Raw genomic sequence first — 17,154 nt, 5'->3', positions numbered from 1 at the left:
CTAGTACGTCGGCTATGCTAATCATGAGCGGTAGGGTCGGCATAGACTTGGAATCAGAACGCTGTCAAGGGTTTTGTGGCGAATTTCTACTTGTCGTTGCAAGACCATTGATTGATTTATCAGATCATTAATATCAGAAAGTTGATTGATTGACATCTCCTGAAAGTCTTTGTGACACTATAGACGCGTAATAAAATGTTTAAACACAATCGAGGATAATATTTACTGATGTGATCTTGTTACGATATGATCTCAGCCTGGCTAATAGTTGGCTTTGGTTGGACATTGTTGTATTGGAAAGTTATAAAACCAAGGGCTTGCACATCTCCATGGGAGTCATAACATAGCTATCGAAAGGTGAAATAATCCTATTTCTTGTTGGTATTGTCTTCTCTGCAGAAATCCTGTGCAACCTGAAGAACAGAAGACACCCCCGTTCCCGTAACAACCACTCTCCATTATCCTCCACGTCAGTTGGCTTTAGATGACATTGTAAGGTGCCCAGCACCCCCACACTGACCAGCCTGCTCACTCACCTTCCACTTTCTCCCCCACAAAGAGGTCCCCATCCGCTGCCAAGCTGAATCCCTACACCAGAGCCCGCATGACCGAGGCATGGCAGCAACATGCTGTGGCGCCTCCCCCGGTGGTCCACACCATCCCCCCGGGGGCAGAGAACGCCCTGGGCTGCGCGGTGTACGGCATCGTGCTCCAGCCGGACCCCCCAGCCTGCAGCAGCAGCAGCCCCAGCAGCACCACGGGGCCCAGCAGCACGGAGGAGGCCAGCACAGCCAGCAGCAGCACCCAGCCCAGGCCCAGCAGCCCTCCCTGCAGGTAGGCCTGGCTCCACACCCGGACCCACCCCTGGGGCTCTGCCGGGCCTGCCGTCACTGGCACGCCTATTCGATTTGTTATGACAGTAATGGGGGGGGGGGGGGGTTCTCTCATGGTCTGGTTTGCTGGTGATCATACTGTACACGGAAGGTTTCCTGCTCAAAAGAACCATGAATCTTTGTAATAAAAAAAATAGGATGCAGGATTGACCTGTCGCAAACAAAGTGAATGTAGCATGTGGCATTGCACCCCCGCTTGTGCTGATAGAAGCGATCCGTGTCTCCCTCCGCACGCAGGTAGGAGGGGAGGGAGGACACAAGTGTGGGGCCTGCGGCCACGATATCTCCCACCTGGCAAACCCACACGAGCACCAGTGCATGGTGAGCCAGGACCGCTCCTTCCAGTGCACCCAGTGTATGAAGATCTTCCACCAGGCGACTGACCTGCTGGAGCATCAGTGCGTGCAGGTGAGCAGGCTCAAGGCTCGTCCCTCCAGGTCCTCATGTCCTCCAGCCGTGAGTATTTTAAGGCCTTGGTTTTGCTGGAGCAAAATTGGTCCGTTCGGAGCAAAAAAAACCTACTCAGATCATGACAATGCTGTTGAATTCTAACATTGATCTCCCTAAAACCTCCCATGATTTCTCTGAACAATTTGACCGAAAACCATGTGATCCTTAATCCCTAATCTTTTTGACTGAAGTGCTTTCCCCCCCCCTCTATTCTAGATATTAAGGTGTTTTGCGGTGTTTGCTCCGCGCCAGCAAAATCGCGTCCTTAATCTCATCCGGTGCCTCTGCAAGTTGGAGGTGCACGTCCAGTTGAAACGCATCTCACAGTCGGCGGGCCCGTCCGCTTGAGGAGCTTGCCGCGGAACGGAACGGCTCTCACCGCCCCAGCGCGTGCTGGTGGCGTGCGCATCTCCTCTGTAATGGAGGTTAATAAAGCACTATCTTATCTTCTCCTAGGTGGAGCAGAAGCCGTTTGTGTGCGGGGTGTGTAAGATGGGCTTCTCCCTGCTCACCTCGCTGGCGCAGCACCACACCTCGCACAACAGCAGCAACCCTATGAAGTGTTCCATCTGTGAGAAGACCTACCGGCCCGGTTCCTCGGGCAACGCCACGCCCACCTCCTCCGCCACCAATCCCCAGCAGCCGTCCAGCGACGGGGCGTCGGCCAGCGGTAGCTCCTCCATCACCTTCCCCTCGGCCCGCGACCGCCCCTATAAGTGCTCCGTGTGCCAGAAGGGCTTCAAGCACCTGTCGGAGCTGGCCCGCCACGAGCGCGTGCACACGGGCGAGAAGCCCTTCAAGTGCGACACGTGCGACAAGAGCTTCAGCCAGTCGTCCCACCTGGCGCACCACCAGCGCACGCACAGCTCCGAGCGCCCGTACAAGTGCGCCGTGTGCGAGAAGAGCTTCAAGCACCGCTCTCACCTGGTCCGCCACATGTACGCCCACTCCGGCGAGCACCTGTTCAAGTGCAACCTGTGCGAGCTGCACTTCAAGGAGTCATCGGAGCTGCTGCACCACCCGTGCCACCCCCAGGGCGCCCGCCCCTTCCGCTGCGCCACCTGCGGCAAGGGCTTCAAGCGCCCGTCGGACCTGCGCCAGCACGAGCGCACGCACTCGGAGGAGCGGCCGTTCCACTGCGAGGAGTGCCAGATGAGCTTCAAGCAGCAGTACGCCCTGGTGCGCCACCGGCGCACGCACAAGAACCCCGCCGACCGGCCCTTCAAGTGCAACCTGTGCGACAAGGGCTTCCTGCAGCCCTCCCACCTGCTCTACCACCAGCACGTCCACGGCATGGAGAACCTCTTCAAGTGCGCCTCCTGCCAGAAGGAGTTCAGCCAGTCGGGGGAGCTGCTGCGCCACAAGTGCGGCGAGTCGTCCTCCGGCTCTGGCTCGGCCGACAAGCCGTACAAGTGCGACGTGTGCGGGAAGGGCTACAAGAAGAGCTCCACCCTGCAGCGACACCAGAACTCGCACTGCCAGGAGAAGCCGCTCAAGTGCTCCCTGTGCGACCGGCGCTTCCTGTCGTCGTCCGAGTTCGTGCAGCACCGCTGCGACCCGTCCCGCGAGAAGCCCCTCAAGTGTCCCGACTGTGAGAAGCGTTTCAAGTACACCTCCGACCTGCAGAGGCACCGGCGCGTGCACACGGGCGAGAAGCCCTACAAGTGTGCCAGCTGCGATAAGGGCTTCAAGCAGAGGGAGCACCTGGCCAAGCACCAGAGTGTGCATTCGCGCGAGGCCCAGTTTAAGTGTGTGTGGTGCGGGGAGCGTTTCAGCGACCTGGGCTCTTTACAGGAGCACACTGTACAGCACACTGCTGAGGGAGGGGGCTACCCGGTCCCTCCCTGCATCTAGGCTACTAATAACACCCCCCCCTCCCAACCCCACCCCACCCCCCTCGTTTCTTCCTTACAGTGCACAGAAAATAAATAACCCTGCTTGCAAACCTTCAGTTGCCCCCCTAACCCCACCCCCACCCCTCCAGCTTGACAGAGAACCTCCTAACACTGCAGGATTACCTTCTATCTGAAAACTAACCCCCCCCACCCCCACCTTACCCCAAGAAGAAACCCCTACAGGTTCTTTTTAATCTTCCTTTGTTTCATATTAAAAGGGTCTTACAGCTTAGTCATCGTGCTGCCAAGTCTAACTTCTACTTCTCTAAAGGACAGAAGAATCACCCCATCCTGATTGAACGTGTTACTTACATTTTTATAGACTAGAGGAATACTGGCTCCTCGACTAGGTCAACCTTGATGTTTTCTCTCCCTTTGAACCAGTTCCCCCCCCCCCCCCCACTCCTTAAAGAAAGAAGAGAAGAAGAAATGTAACTCACCACATTAGCCTACATTTCTGTCTAGTCCAGCCAATTGTTTGTTTGTGTAAATAAGTAACCTTTTTAGGTTTGTGAAGAGGAGGACCCCTCCCGCCCTCTGACCACCCTTCCTCTACACGGGCGTGGCGCCCCGCGGCGCGACCCCAAACTAGCTTTTTTTGTTGTTGTTGCCAACAGCGGCCGTTGTGACTCTGGAGACCCCCACCTATGGAGATTCTGCATAGACTACCAAGAACTTGAAAATAGTTTTATACTGTAAGTTGCCCGTCAGCATCTATAGTCTGCTGACGTCTCTCCTGCTTCTCACGTTTGGATTCCAGTATGCTGTGCTATTACTAACCCTCGATGGAGCGGACGTGTGTCCAGCCTGGGTGGGGGAGGAGGGTGGTGTTGGTGTTGGTGTGGGGGGGGGGGGGGGGGTAGCCCGTCCCATCACCAACATCTCCCACTGCTGCAGGAGCAGCACGCACTCTTCCAACTCACCCACACACCGTCATCATCTTCTGTGCAGTTACTCTTTCTACGCTTTCTTTTGTATCAAGCCCACGACGAGAAGCTTTGGGGTTCTTTTAATTATTCTTTTTTTATTTGTAAGAAATAACGGGAGGGCGGCCGGGGGCTAGTTTTGTTGTGCTTTTGTGGAAAAAATATACAAAATATTAGTGAGTGGCTGTATGTGGGTGTATATGTGTGTGGCCATGATAGTGGCAACTCTAGTTTGTACCAAAACACATTTTACATTTAGCAGACGCTAAACACCATAACAACGCCCCAGAGAGCCCAGTTGAGGGGAATCTAACCAGCCAACGTTTTTAGTGACCCTAATGGTTGACTCCTCACCGCTCCAGCTTCACATCATCATATAGAAATATATATATATATATTTCACACTAATCTTCAGCTCATATCCCAGCAGAGATCAGTTTAGACTTTTATCTGTGCTGAAAACTGTCTCAGAACACCTGATATAAGCTTCTTCTGCGTGTAAATAGTATGCAAGTGGGTTTGCTTTCCCTTTCTGTTGAAACTGTTTTATCTCTCTCTGACGTCCATCCTGCTTGTGATGAGATGTTGCAAGGTTCCATGGAGAGCATTCTCCTTCCACAGGTTAGTTTCGGACCCCTCCTGCTCCACAGTTCCTCCACAGTTCCATTAGGAGGAAAGACGTTTTGAGCCATGTTTGAAGGACCACAGTGAGCTGTCTGAAAGTTGCGTTAGGGCAGGCCATGTTTTTTGCTCCGTATCAGTCATTAGTGCAGTGCATGCAGGCTCGAGACGTCTCTAGAAGGGAAGGCGTTTCCCAAAGACCCTCTTTGGTTTTTGTCTAGACTTTTGGACTTGCATGGTCTGCCATAGATTTGACTTTTGATTTTGTTTCTTTCCAACCATGAGATTGAGTGGACCCTGTTCTGAGGTAGAGCTCGTTCAGATGGGCAGGTCCAGTCGTGTGTGTGTGTGTGTGTGTGTGGGGGGGGGGGATGGGTGGGCTGTTCACGTGGCTGTGTGTTGTTCTTCAGTCATTGAAGCATTTCAAAGGTAGGATCTGTTGAGTGCAGTATTGAAAAGTGTTCTACACCCAGAGGACAGGGCAGCTCGGAGTATGTTTCATACGAGACTGGGATTCAGTCTGACGTCTGCTCGGCCTTTGAACTGGGGTCAGGGGGACGCTGAAGCCCCAAGCTGCTCCAGAGTCTGTGTTGTCTGGCCTGCTGCTGGTATCGTACCATGTGTGTTCCTGGTATTGGACCATGTGTGTTCCTGGTACTGTCCCGTGTGTACTGGGTCCAGTGTGCTCCTGGTACTGTACCATGTGTATTGTACCGAGTGTATTTCTATCCACTGCCACTGTGCCTGAGCTGGCCTCCCTGTCACCTGTTCCATTTGTTCATCGTGTTGATTTCCTTCATCTGGCATTAAACGACATCGGGAGCAGTTGGGGATTGAATTTTGGAATAGAGAAAAAAAGAAAAAAAAAAGTACTGTATATGTTTTTTTTATGTTTTCAAGTTTTGTGTTTATATTCATTTTGTATTAATATTCTTTAAAATCTATATGAATATCTATATTCTTGGAAGGAGATGACAGGGCCTTCGAGATTCAAAGGGGCTGACCCGAGAGTGGTGGAGGGGTCTTTAGGACCCGGGGTGGCGTACGGAGATTAGCGTGTTGACGGTTCCCACAGTCCCTGGCGTCTCCTTCCCCTGCATGCCCGCTGTGTTAGCTCCTGTTATCTGTCCCTGGTGTTTGTGCGTCAGACGGCACGCAATCCTCTTATAGCTTTTTCAAATTGTAGTATGTGAATGATGTAGTCAAAAGAAGAAAAGGAAAAAAAAAAGAACCATTTACGTGGCAACGTACAGTTTGTGTACATTCATGCTAAGATATCTGTCTGTATGTAGCATTCAATACACACAGCACTAACAAATAAACTTTTTTTCATTTATAAAGGAAATCTGGTGGACTTTTTGGGTTTATTGCAGGATAATTAAGTTGAATAAGCAAGGATAGCCATCCATATACATCTCCATCCGTTGTCTCAATGCAATCATTCGTGCACACCAACTCCACCATACCCAGATGTCTTAGGGGTTTATAAAAGGCTTGAGAGGCTGAGAGATGCTATCGGAGAGTGGATCCACAGGTAGGAACGCCTCACCAACCCACCACAGCTCCTCCCCTGGGCCTTGTGGTTGGCCTGGGCCCAGCCATGGGTCCTGTGATTGGCCCAAGCCTGGCCACTGCACTCGCTATTGGCCCTGGTCCTGGCCCCGCCCCAACGGAGGCCCTAACTTTGTTCCAGGCCTTGGTGTGAGTCTTCAGAGCCATCTGGATGACAGTATTGGAATACCAGCAGTTACCTCAGGATGTGTTACAGTCATTGAATGTAATATATGTTGATTTAGTAAACGCTTATAGGAAATGTGGAATTATTCCCAATTATAAGCTCTTGGTTAAAGTCTGTCATACTGCAACTCCACTAAGTGCATAGGCTGGCTGTAAGGCCCAAGCATTCTTAGGAACATCTCCTAGGCTCTACCTCCATGGGCGTGAACGAGGAAGGGTGTGTTACCTCAGAGATCTCCACCTTCCTCTCCCAGGTGCGTACACTCTGCTCCAGCTGGCTGTGGGAGTCCTTGGCCGTGATGTACTGCAGCACATGAGGAACCCGGTAGTCCGCCAGCTGGCCACGCAACTTCCTGTTCAGAGTCTCGGCTTTCAAGCGCTCCTGACAGGACACACAGGGACACATGACCGTGTGAATACACACCTGATCTGCCTGTCGTCTGTACATGCGCATCCCGCCCCCTCCCCTTCTCCCCATGTCCTCCTCTGTGCATCCCGCCCCCTCCCCTTCTCCCCATGTCCTCCTCTGTGCATCCCGCCCCCTCCCCTTCTCCCCATGTCCTCCTCTGTGCATCCCGCCCCCTCCCCTTCTCCCCATGTCCTCCTCTGTGCATCCCGCCCCCTCCCCTTCTCCCCATGTCCTCCTCTGTGCATCCCGCTTCTGAGGAGATCTGATGAACTGTGCTGTTGAACCGTGTTCATGTTGTTGAGTCATACTGTGTATGCGCTTAGTAGACACTTATCAACAACAACATAACAACCTACGTACAAAGGGGGAGTTGAGCGTGTGACCTCTTACTCAAATGCTCTAACCACTGAGCTAAACAGATCATCTTACATGAATTAGCTTAGCTGTCAGCATAGCCTGTGCTGGGATATAACATTACAATAGTATAACATTACAATAGGATAATAACATTACTAATATTAGTATAGTAAACTATAGAAAACTATTGTATGGTATAGTACAGTGGTTCTCAACCCTGTCCTCAGGGACCCCCTGCCCTGCATGTTTTAGATGTTTCCCTGCTCCAACACACCTGATTCAAATGCATGTTCGTTACCAGCCTTCTACAGAGCTAGATAACGACCCTTTTATTTGAATCAGGTGTGTTGGAGCAGGGAAACATGTAAAACATGCAGGACAGGGGGTCCCTGAGAACAGGGTTGAGAACCACTGGTATAGTACATTTGTATGTGTAAAGCCTGTATATATGACATTTCACATGCCATATGCTCTGGTTTTAAAGAGCTTGTATCTGCAATGGTGGGAAAATAATGAGATACAAACCTGCAGCTTTCTGATCTGCACATGTTAAACCACTGAGCTATGATAGATGTGTGCTTTATGGAACCAGTTTTACATGGATCTATGAATGTGTGTGTGTGTGTGTGTGTGGGGGGGGGTGTCACCTCCTCGGCCTGTAGGGCCTCCTCCTCTATCTTCACCAGCATGTCCTTCCTAGAGGCGATGTCACTGCTCAGCAACATGGACTCGCAAGTCATGATCTGCAGCTTCTTCTGAAACACCGCAACGCAATATCCATCCTCAATACACACCTTTGTCTAACAAGATGCACGCAGTACACCTCTCGATACACATCTTTGTAAGATGAGACGCACACACACACACAGGGGAAATTCAAATGTAAATCGATGTTAATGTTTCTCAACCGAATCTCAGTTGGACATAGTTACACTGTTCTGTTCCTCTCCTCCACTGCCCGCCCCGTTCGACTCTTCACTCAGTTACAAACCCTCTGACCACCGAAACACAGAACAATGCCCTTCTGATCCTTGATTTTTCTGCAAAACTTCCCATATTCAATATATGTTCATCGCTTTGGATAAAAGCATTTTCTATATGAAGGCAATGTCTAACATGCAAATGGAAAAAGTGTGCGTCGCCCATTAGTGTCCCTAATGCCGTCTGACCAGGGTGGTGCGTCAAGTGCTGTCGTCAGACAGGCCCTTCCCTCCAGAGTACCTTGTAGGAGTTGAGGACCTGCAGGGTGTTCCCTGCCTGCAGTTTGAGTCGGAGGAGGTCTGCGTTGCGCTCGTCGATGCGCTCCAGGTACTGGCTGTTCTCGATCTTCAGCTGCTTGAAGTCCACCTCGAGGAGGGCCTCGCCCATCTCCTCCTTCTGCCGCAGCTGCAGCTGCAGCTTCCTCTTCTGCACCTGCAGCGCAGCGCTTCTGAGGCGCAGCTTCTCCATCAGCGTGTCCTGGGGGAGGAGGGGGTCGTGGGTCGAGAAAGAAAGTGAGAGAAAGAGAGACCCAAAAGAGAGTCAGAGTAGCGGAGGATGGGAGGGCGTAGTAAAAACAGTCAAAGGAGTAAATAGGATGATAGAAGGTTAGAACGGGCATCGGTTGCGTCTCGCGTATGGCACGACTGCACCCTTAGTCGAAACAATTGGAGCAGTATCGCTCACCTTGGCCCTCATCCTATCCTCCATGTATCTGACAATCTTCTCCGCCGCCACTATCACCCCTCTCTTCTCCTTCAGCACCTTGGCCACATCCCGGTCAAACTCATAACTGGCCTTCTTCAATTCCACCAGCCTGATGTCAGCCTCCTCCAAAGTAGCCTGGTGTGTGTGTGTGTGTGTGTGTGTGTGTGTGTGTGTGTGTGTGTGTGTGTGTGTGTGTGTGTGTGTGCGTGTGCGTGTGTGTGTATTTGGGGATATAAGAGAGCATGAGATAGGCCACAACGTGTCATGAGGGGAACTATCAGGCCCAACACTGTAACATTATGATATTAGAGAAGAATAAGAAGTTCATTGATCCAGAATTAGACTGATTTCACTATGCACTGTGTGTGTTTGTGTGTGCTTAGTGCTTCACCTTGTAATTGTGAAGGACTCTCTCAGTGCTCTCTTTCAGTTTCTCCAGGTCCTCTCGTGTCTCGTCCAGCTCTCTATGCGCTATATCACATTTTTGCTCCGGGGTCAGTTGCGGCTTACAGTCTACAGCTGCGGTCTTGGCCTTGGACTTCCTCCGGCTCTACACGCACACCCACACACGCATTGCATTTTTAAAAGCTCATACACCCACATTGGGTGTGCAAGAACAAGATGGTTCACCAGATGGTTCAATAATTACTGTTCCAGCTTCGGGCTGCGTGGCACCCTGGCTCTCGGACGGCGGCTGAAGGATCATGTCTCTGGGGTCGATACGGTTGATGTACCGTTCGTACATGTCCGTCTCTGCCCGTAGAACCGCATTGGAGCGTCTGGTCACAGCGGGACAGTTCAGGAAGGGGGATTGTAGTACAATTAGAGATAATTAACTAAAGATAATAACATAACATTTTGGAATACAATTTTTACCTTAAATCCGCGATAAGTTTGACGATATGTCTTTTCTCTGCTTCAGTAACTATTTCGTCCACTTCAGCCATGGTTGCTAAGGTAAACAAACCTTGTGTCGTGGATGGAAGTTGTGTGTCACGTGGGATTCCTCCGAACGTAGATCTATTAAAGATTTCTGATGTCGTTTGAGGCTAAATGCATGCTATCTGGTCGGAAGAATAAAACAAACGAAGATTTTTGATGAGATAAGATAAAATAATATTTGAGGCTGTGTATGTCTCCTACCCACAAGATGGCGCTGTCTTATACACTGTTGCTGTATGAAAATTAAGCGAACTGCAATCCCACGAGTTTGTCCATGTGGTATTCATTTCCGGGTGGCTGTTCCATGGCAATCCGGTTCCCTGCGGTTCGGAATAAGGACCGGGGGGGTTTCTAAAAGAAAACCCCAAAAACCCGATCTCCGCCGGATTTGGAAGGGATTTCGAGGTGGTTTTCATCGCGCTTGCTTATGCCACGCGCCCCAGCGAGGGTGCACCGCACCGCACTCATCGGTGGTGCGATATCTCAGAGATAGCATGATAGCGAGCTAACAACATCGATTTTTACTCCACCCCCTCTCCAACCGGCGATAGCGACCAGTCAGTATGCCGTTTAGTAAAAAGGGGTGAACCGTTATAACTCCAACTACTTCTTAATGATTGGGGTTTTCCTTTTCTAAAGATCCCCCCCGCGCTGGAATACGTTTGATTTGACTCGGATGTATTCGCGTAGGAACTCATTGCGTCGGATTCGGGATTTCAGGCCCAATATAGGAAGCAATATTTGGATTCCTTAACACCAGAATCGTTGCATCTTTGCTTAGTTTTTGGGAATTTTTATTACGATGTTCTAAACTTTTAATATAAGCTAAGTAATAAGGCCAGTTTGTTATTTCACCTCGTCTACCTCAATACACCTTCTCCCCTCCCCCTCGTCTTAACTCCGGCTATATCTGACGGTTCCTCTCCCCCCTCGTTCATCCAGAACCTTGAAGCCCAGTCGGTTTAGCTGCTGCTGACAATCCATGCGACAGGCGCTGCTAATTGTTAGCTGTCTGCAGCGCAATTGGTTATCTTTTAAGCTGTAAAGTAGGCTAGCGGGACGTCATACGACCGGTGGAAGGTCTGAGCTGTTTCTGTTGCCTGCACAGCAAAAGAGCTCAGTGGCAATCGCATCCTCCACACAGACCGAGCTCCGGTGCTCGCAATGCCGGGCCCGGCGGCCGGTAGTAAATCTCGGGTGTACGCCGATGTCAACACTCTGAAGAGCAGGGAATATTGGGACTATGAGGCCCACGTGCCCAGCTGGAGGTGAGAGGCTTTTATTCCTAAAGTTTAAAATTGGTCCAAAACATCAGTCACGAGATAGAAATGTTCACATCACAAGCACAATCAAGTCAAGCACGTTTCATAGTTTAGTAGTTATTCATATTAATTATGGAGAATAAAAGTAGTTCATTTAGGCTGTTGTAAGACCTTAACCATATTATGGTAGTAGCCATCCACAATCGAATGGCTTTACATGAGTGGTCATGCAAATCAATAACGAACAGCTTTTGACTAGTAGGGATGGATATTTTGAGCTGGGTCATATGATAACAGACCGTCATTAACACGTCATACTAATACTAGATTGTCGTTCTTATGAAATTGATTCTTTCGTTGTGAAACGGCCCTGTAAACAAGATTTTCACGGGAGCGTGCGGGATATCCTCGTTTAATTCGAGTCTGCGCCTTGAGCGCTATTATTATAGACGAGCTCCAGCATCGATCGGGATAGTAGAGTCATCTATCTGCGAGGTGCCGCAGGGCCGCTCGGCCTGGGGCCCGGACGCGTCCGAGAATGACGCCTTAGATTTGTAATGGTTTCCTCACATCCGATATACTCATCCATACCGAAACACCATCCTCTCAGAGGGATGAAGGAACAATCAATATCCCCTGCGTTTCAGATCAGTGTCGTCCGTTTGTTGTCATCACAGCATGAGTGGTAGGTGACGACATTGCCCACTGTCTTTAAAATGAGATAAGACACGCAAGCATCTGAAAAGGCATCCAGATGATTTGAACACATATTAAAAAGTGTGCACAGTGTTATTGTGAAGTTAACTCATATTCTGAATATGTCACACCAGGAAATGTCTCATTATACACAGAAGTGCTGGCTTAAAGACCAGTATTATAACCAACAGCCCCTCAGGCTGGAGCTTAAAAAGTGGCTCAAATGCCCCCTCCTCTCCTCTGCCGTAAAACAAACAGTCTTCTACCAGACAGTTTAGAACCTCCTAGAATGGAATGAGGACCATGTGAGTCATGTGATTTTCTTCCCATTCCCCAATTCTCTCCTTCCCCCTCCCCCTCACTGTGTTCCCTGGCTCCAGTAACCAGGAGGACTACCAGTTGGTGCGCAAGCTGGGCAGGGGGAAGTACAGCGAGGTGTTTGAAGCTATCAACATCAACAACAATGAGAAGGTGGTGGTGAAGATCCTCAAGGTGAACATGGCTGCTACAGGTCCTCCTGCTGCTACGTTAGCACAGCAGCATCATACCAGCACAGCAGCAATACACTCAGTGACCCCATCACAGCAGTAAACACACCATCACACAGTCCCACAGTAAACCACTTTTCGGAAAGGAAAGGTGTTTAACTAGCCTGCTGATTGGTTGTGGATGTGTCTCCGGCCTGCTGATTGGTTGTGGATGTGTCTCCGGCCCGCTAATTGGTTGTGGATGTGTCTCCGGCCTGCTGATTGGTTGTGGATGTGTCTCCAGCCTGCTGATTGGTTGTGAATTTGTCTCCAGCCTGTCAAGAAAAAGAAGATCAAACGTGAAATCAAGATTCTGGAGAACCTCAGAGGAGGAACCAACATCATCCGATTGGTCGACACAGTAAAGGACCCTGTGGTATGTGTATCTCTTTCTCTCCATCTACCTCTCTCTGCTCCCTGTGTGTCCCCTGGTGGAACCAGCTAAGCTGACGTCCTGTTTTACAGTGTTTCTCAAACTTAGGATCCAGAGACTGCTTTGTTTGCGTGGAACTAATTAGTTTGAAATGAGTTAATAATTACATTCATTGACACATACACTTGTAAGGGCTTCTGTTGTGAGCAAGCTGCGGCTAACCACCTCCATCTCAGCATTGCTCTGAGTAACGATGATGTCCTAAAGCTTCTGGAGATGTTGATTGATTCTGGTGATTTGACCCCCCCCTTTCAGATTTGTTTCTCATGTTTACCCTCTCTCTCTCTCTCTCTCTCTTTCTCTCTGTCTTTCTCTCTCTGCAGTCCCGAACGCCTGCGCTTGTCTTTGAATGCATCAATAACACAGATTTTAAGGTAGAACATGTCTCCTCTCTTGTTGTTTTTACGAAAATGATCAAAAGATCTCATTTGGCACACACGCGTGTGTGTGTGTACGTGTGTGTGTGTGTGTGTCCTTGCCCTGCGCTCCTCAGTCTCTTTCTCGTTGTCCCCTCAGGAGCTCTACCAGAAGTTAACAGATTTTGATATACGTTTTTACATGTATGAACTGCTGAAGGTGAGTGTTGCACCGCTTCTCTCTCTCTTCTCTCTCTCTCTTCTCCTCGCTCTCGCTCTGTTTTTGGACAGAGAGAAAAGAAAACCGGAGGCTGATTCTGCCATTGTGTGTGTTCTTTCCCAGGCTCTGGACTACTGCCACAGTATGGGGATCATGCACCGTGACGTCAAACCTCACAATGTGATGATCGACCACCAGATGAGGAAGGTAGGCAGCCCCTCTGTCCAGCACGTGTGTGCGTGTGCGTGCGTGTTGTCTCTCCTGGCCTAAGCTCAGTCTACTACTCTCAGACTATTCCATGAATGGCCTGTGTTTACAGCAGTCCTGTCAGACTCATGCAGGTCTGCATGATCCATGGGTTTTCCATGGGAGAGCGTTCTAAAATGCTGGTTGTGGGCTGTATCTGGGTAAAACTAAGACTGCCCACCAGAGGGCAGCAGCCACACACACACACACACACACACACACACAGGCACACAAACCTGACCGCAGACAGTCTGAAAGAGACCAACCCATTCCCATTCAGTGTGATTGGTATCATTCAATCCATTTGACCTTTTGTTTTGTGCGTGCACTTTTGGGCTCTTGTGTGCGTGCGTGTGTGTACCTGTCCTGTGTGTTTGTGCGTGTGTGTGTGTGTGTGTGTGTGTGTAGCTGCGTCTGATAGACTGGGGCCTAGCGGAGTTCTACCATCCTGCCCAGGAGTACAACGTCAGGGTGGCGTCTCGATACTTCAAAGGTCCTGAACTACTGGTGGACTACCAGGTAAGAGCACACACAGACAGTCTAGCCCAGAGAGAGAGGGAGTGTTTGTGTGTGGTGGGCCATCGTGTAGCTGACTGTTAGTGTGTCGTTCTCCCAGATGTACGACTACAGTCTGGACATGTGGAGCCTGGGCTGTATGCTGGCCAGCATGATCTTCAGGAAAGAGCCTTTCTTCCACGGCCAAGACAACTACGACCAGGTACACACACACACACACATAAGCGCACCTAACCAGAGGATGAATGTGGACTGTAGATATGACCCCATCAGCCTCGATACATGGGATGTGGTTGTGTGTGCAGCTGGTCCGCATTGCCAAAGTGCTGGGGACCGACGAGCTGTTTGGATACCTGCGCAAATACCACATCGAACTGGACCCTCGCTTCAAGGACTTGTTAGGACAGTGAGTATCTCTTTCCTCTCTCTTCGTTCCCAAACTCACCCACACTCTCTCACCTCACCTACCCGTACTCGCCAATTGTCTCTCTCTCACTCCCTCTCTCGCTCCCCCCATCCCCCACTCCTCCCCCGGCCTGGGCCGCCCCCTGCAGGCAGAGCAGGAAGCGCTGGGAGCAGTTTGTCCAGACTGAGAACCAGCACCTGGTGAGTCCAGAGGCCCTGGACTTGCTGGACAAGCTGCTGCGCTACGACCACCAGCAGAGGCTGACGGCCACGGAGGCCATGGAGCACCCCTACTTCTGTAGGTCTACACCCACACACACACACACTATCACACACACACTGTCATACACACACTGTCATACACAAACACAAACTCATTCACCCAAGCACGCGCGCGCACACACGCTTCTAAACATACGCTGAAACACACACGCATGCGGGCGCACACACTCATACACACACAGGCGTGCACACGCAAATACACGCACACACACAGACACGCGCACACACACTCATACACACACACACACGGTTTTGCCTCCAGTGACGCCAGTCTTTCTCCCTCCAGACCCCGTGGTAAAGGAGCAGTCTTTGTCCAATTCTGATGGCAACATGGTGTCCACTGGATCAACTACAGCTCGATGAGAACTGGTATGCACACACACACACACTCTCGCAGACACATACACACACACATTATGAATGATTTTAGTCAGGAGAACCACTCCCTTCTTTTTGTTGTTTCAGGTGGATGTTGGTTACCTCGTCTCTCGACCCCTCTGTGGCAGAAACCTCTACAAGTGTACAGTGACTGTGGATCAAAGCAATGCCCACCAGTAACACACACACACACACATGCACGCACACACAAACACACACACAAACACACTCCTTCTCTGTGTCAGTCTCTGCCGTTGGCTGGCCCCAGCTGTGTGTGAAGCAGCCAGACCCAATGAGACTCATTTGATACCGTCACTGCTGCCTTCCTGTCCTATCCCTCCCTTCCTCCTCTCCCTCACACTCCCTTTCTCAGTAGGTAAACAGAAGCCCCCCCCCCCCCCCCCTCTTGTTAATCTAAGCATGGAGAATGAAAAGGAGTGCCAGACTGCCCCCCTTCCTCCCCCCCCTTCCCCCCCCCCCCCCCGGCTGTCTGTCTACCAGTCCAGTAGCCTGTCCCTGACAGACCTCAGGTCTGTCTCCATTCTGCTGTTGTATTCCTGACATGGTGGACCTCTGTGCTCCAGCTAGAACGACCACGACAACGATGATGATGATGACGATGCCGCTGATGATGATGATGATGACAGTAATATTAATGGAAATAAAATGATTTTTATTTAGATGAACGTGTCTTGTCTTGTGACTTCCGTCTCCCTGTCTATCCCAGAGGTGGGAGGCTGGGACATTCCAGGGGCAGAGGGGGTAAGGTTGTAGAGAGGTCATTTAGTTTCTAAATGAACAGGGTAGGGTACAGCTCAGTGAATAGAGCACCTGACCTCGGATCAAGGAGAGGCTCCCGGTTCAAATCATGCCCTGTACTGCTTAATGAATAGGTCATTAATACGTTATGATCGTTAGCTACTGACTCGACAGTTCAGCTGGACTACTAGATGGTTTCCTCGACTAAAGGCGGCCATGCTGTCCTCTGAACAGGGAGCAGGGCATGGCCCTGTCTACAGCCCTGGTAGTCGGGTCAGATGGCTGGGCGGTTAGGGAGTGGGGCTATTAATCAGAAGGTTGCCGGTTCGATTTCTGGCCGGGATTAATGACGTGTCCTTGGGCAAGGCACTTCACCCTACTTGCCTTGAGGGAATGTTACAGTAAGTCGCTATGGACAAGAGCGTCTGCTTAATGACTAAATGTAGTCGGTGCTGGTGGCCTGGCCCAGCCAACTAAGTGATCAGAAGCTGAGATGAAACCAGACCTGCCCCCACACTCGCATCATTACCTGTGTAATCTTTATGGAACATGATAGGTCGATAACTTGACAGGCAAGTGGCTGCATCACATGAGTACCCACACACACACACATCCTACACACGCGCGCACACACAGGCGCATACAAAGGCTCTACCTGCAAGTCATTGATGTGCGTCAGGATAACGGGTGGATGACAAGATGATTTCAAGAACAGAAGTTTGTTTGGGTGTTGTAACTGCTGACAGATCAGACCTTGCTGTCATTCATGACATGGATGGAACACTGTTGTTCATGCCATGTGTAGCAGGACCTTTATTAGTTTCACACCCTTATGAGCTGCAGCTGGTGGATAACTACTTGCCAATCAAGCACCAGAGAGCCCTTACAAAGGCTCTGATGTTAGGTGCGTGTGTGTGTGTGTGTTAGACTCAATACTAGTGCACAGTTAAAGTGACATAGTCTGGTCCAGGTTGTGCATGTTGAGATCCAGTGACCAGCCCTTGGCACATGAATCATCTAGTATTTCAATCTACTTCATACACCGACCTTGCTGTGTTCTCCAGTGAGTCTATATAGATGAGGCATCCTGTGTAACCAGACTTGCATAACTGTCATCAAGTTCAACAGACACTTTGCTGAGTGTTGGGTGGGTCAGCT

General features: G+C 50.4%; 3 protein-coding genes across 4 annotated transcripts; 2 read left to right on the top strand and 1 right to left on the bottom strand.

The window, feature by feature from the left end:
- Positions 1–559: 559 nt before the first annotated feature.
- On the top strand, positions 560–6,130 carry znf319b (zinc finger protein 319b). Its single transcript, XM_084673076.1, is given in 4 exon segments — positions 560–719; positions 722–834; positions 1,131–1,301; positions 1,800–6,130. Coding segments are annotated over 4 exon segments (1,797 nt in total). The 5' UTR covers positions 560–604; the 3' UTR covers positions 3,198–6,130.
- Positions 6,131–6,135: 5 nt separating this feature from the next.
- On the bottom strand, positions 6,136–10,116 carry cfap263 (cilia and flagella associated protein 263). Its single transcript, XM_084673077.1, has 8 exons — positions 9,851–10,116; positions 9,624–9,753; positions 9,366–9,524; positions 8,954–9,109; positions 8,510–8,746; positions 7,936–8,043; positions 6,749–6,904; positions 6,136–6,504 (listed from the first exon to the last, which is right to left on the bottom strand). Exons 1-8 carry the CDS (start codon positions 9,919–9,921, stop codon positions 6,331–6,333), a joined length of 1,191 nt encoding a protein of 396 aa, XP_084529203.1. The 5' UTR covers positions 9,922–10,116; the 3' UTR covers positions 6,136–6,330.
- Positions 10,117–10,124: 8 nt separating this feature from the next.
- Positions 10,125–15,656, top strand: csnk2a2b (casein kinase 2, alpha prime polypeptide b). Of its 2 annotated transcripts, XM_084673073.1 has the most exons (13): positions 10,125–10,321; positions 11,025–11,184; positions 12,255–12,366; positions 12,676–12,777; positions 13,158–13,208; positions 13,351–13,410; positions 13,534–13,617; positions 14,065–14,175; positions 14,273–14,374; positions 14,478–14,578; positions 14,727–14,875; positions 15,146–15,228; positions 15,325–15,656. In XM_084673073.1, the coding sequence occupies exons 1-12, from the start codon at positions 10,153–10,155 to the stop codon at positions 15,220–15,222; spliced, it is 1,278 nt and encodes a 425-aa protein (XP_084529199.1). In that variant the 5' UTR covers positions 10,125–10,152; the 3' UTR covers positions 15,223–15,228; positions 15,325–15,656. The 2 variants fall into 2 exon arrangements, with proteins under 2 accessions (XP_084529199.1, XP_084529200.1); XM_084673074.1 differs by having other exon boundaries at positions 10,201–11,184.
- The last annotated feature ends 1,498 nt before the right edge of the window (positions 15,657–17,154 follow it).

The sequence above is a fragment of the Hypomesus nipponensis genome, chromosome 14 (assembly GCF_054491055.1).
Source record: "Hypomesus nipponensis isolate SF chromosome 14, ASM5449105v1, whole genome shotgun sequence".
Taxonomy (NCBI): domain Eukaryota; kingdom Metazoa; phylum Chordata; class Actinopteri; order Osmeriformes; family Osmeridae; genus Hypomesus; species Hypomesus nipponensis.
This window is presented reverse-complemented; position numbering and strand designations above follow the sequence as displayed.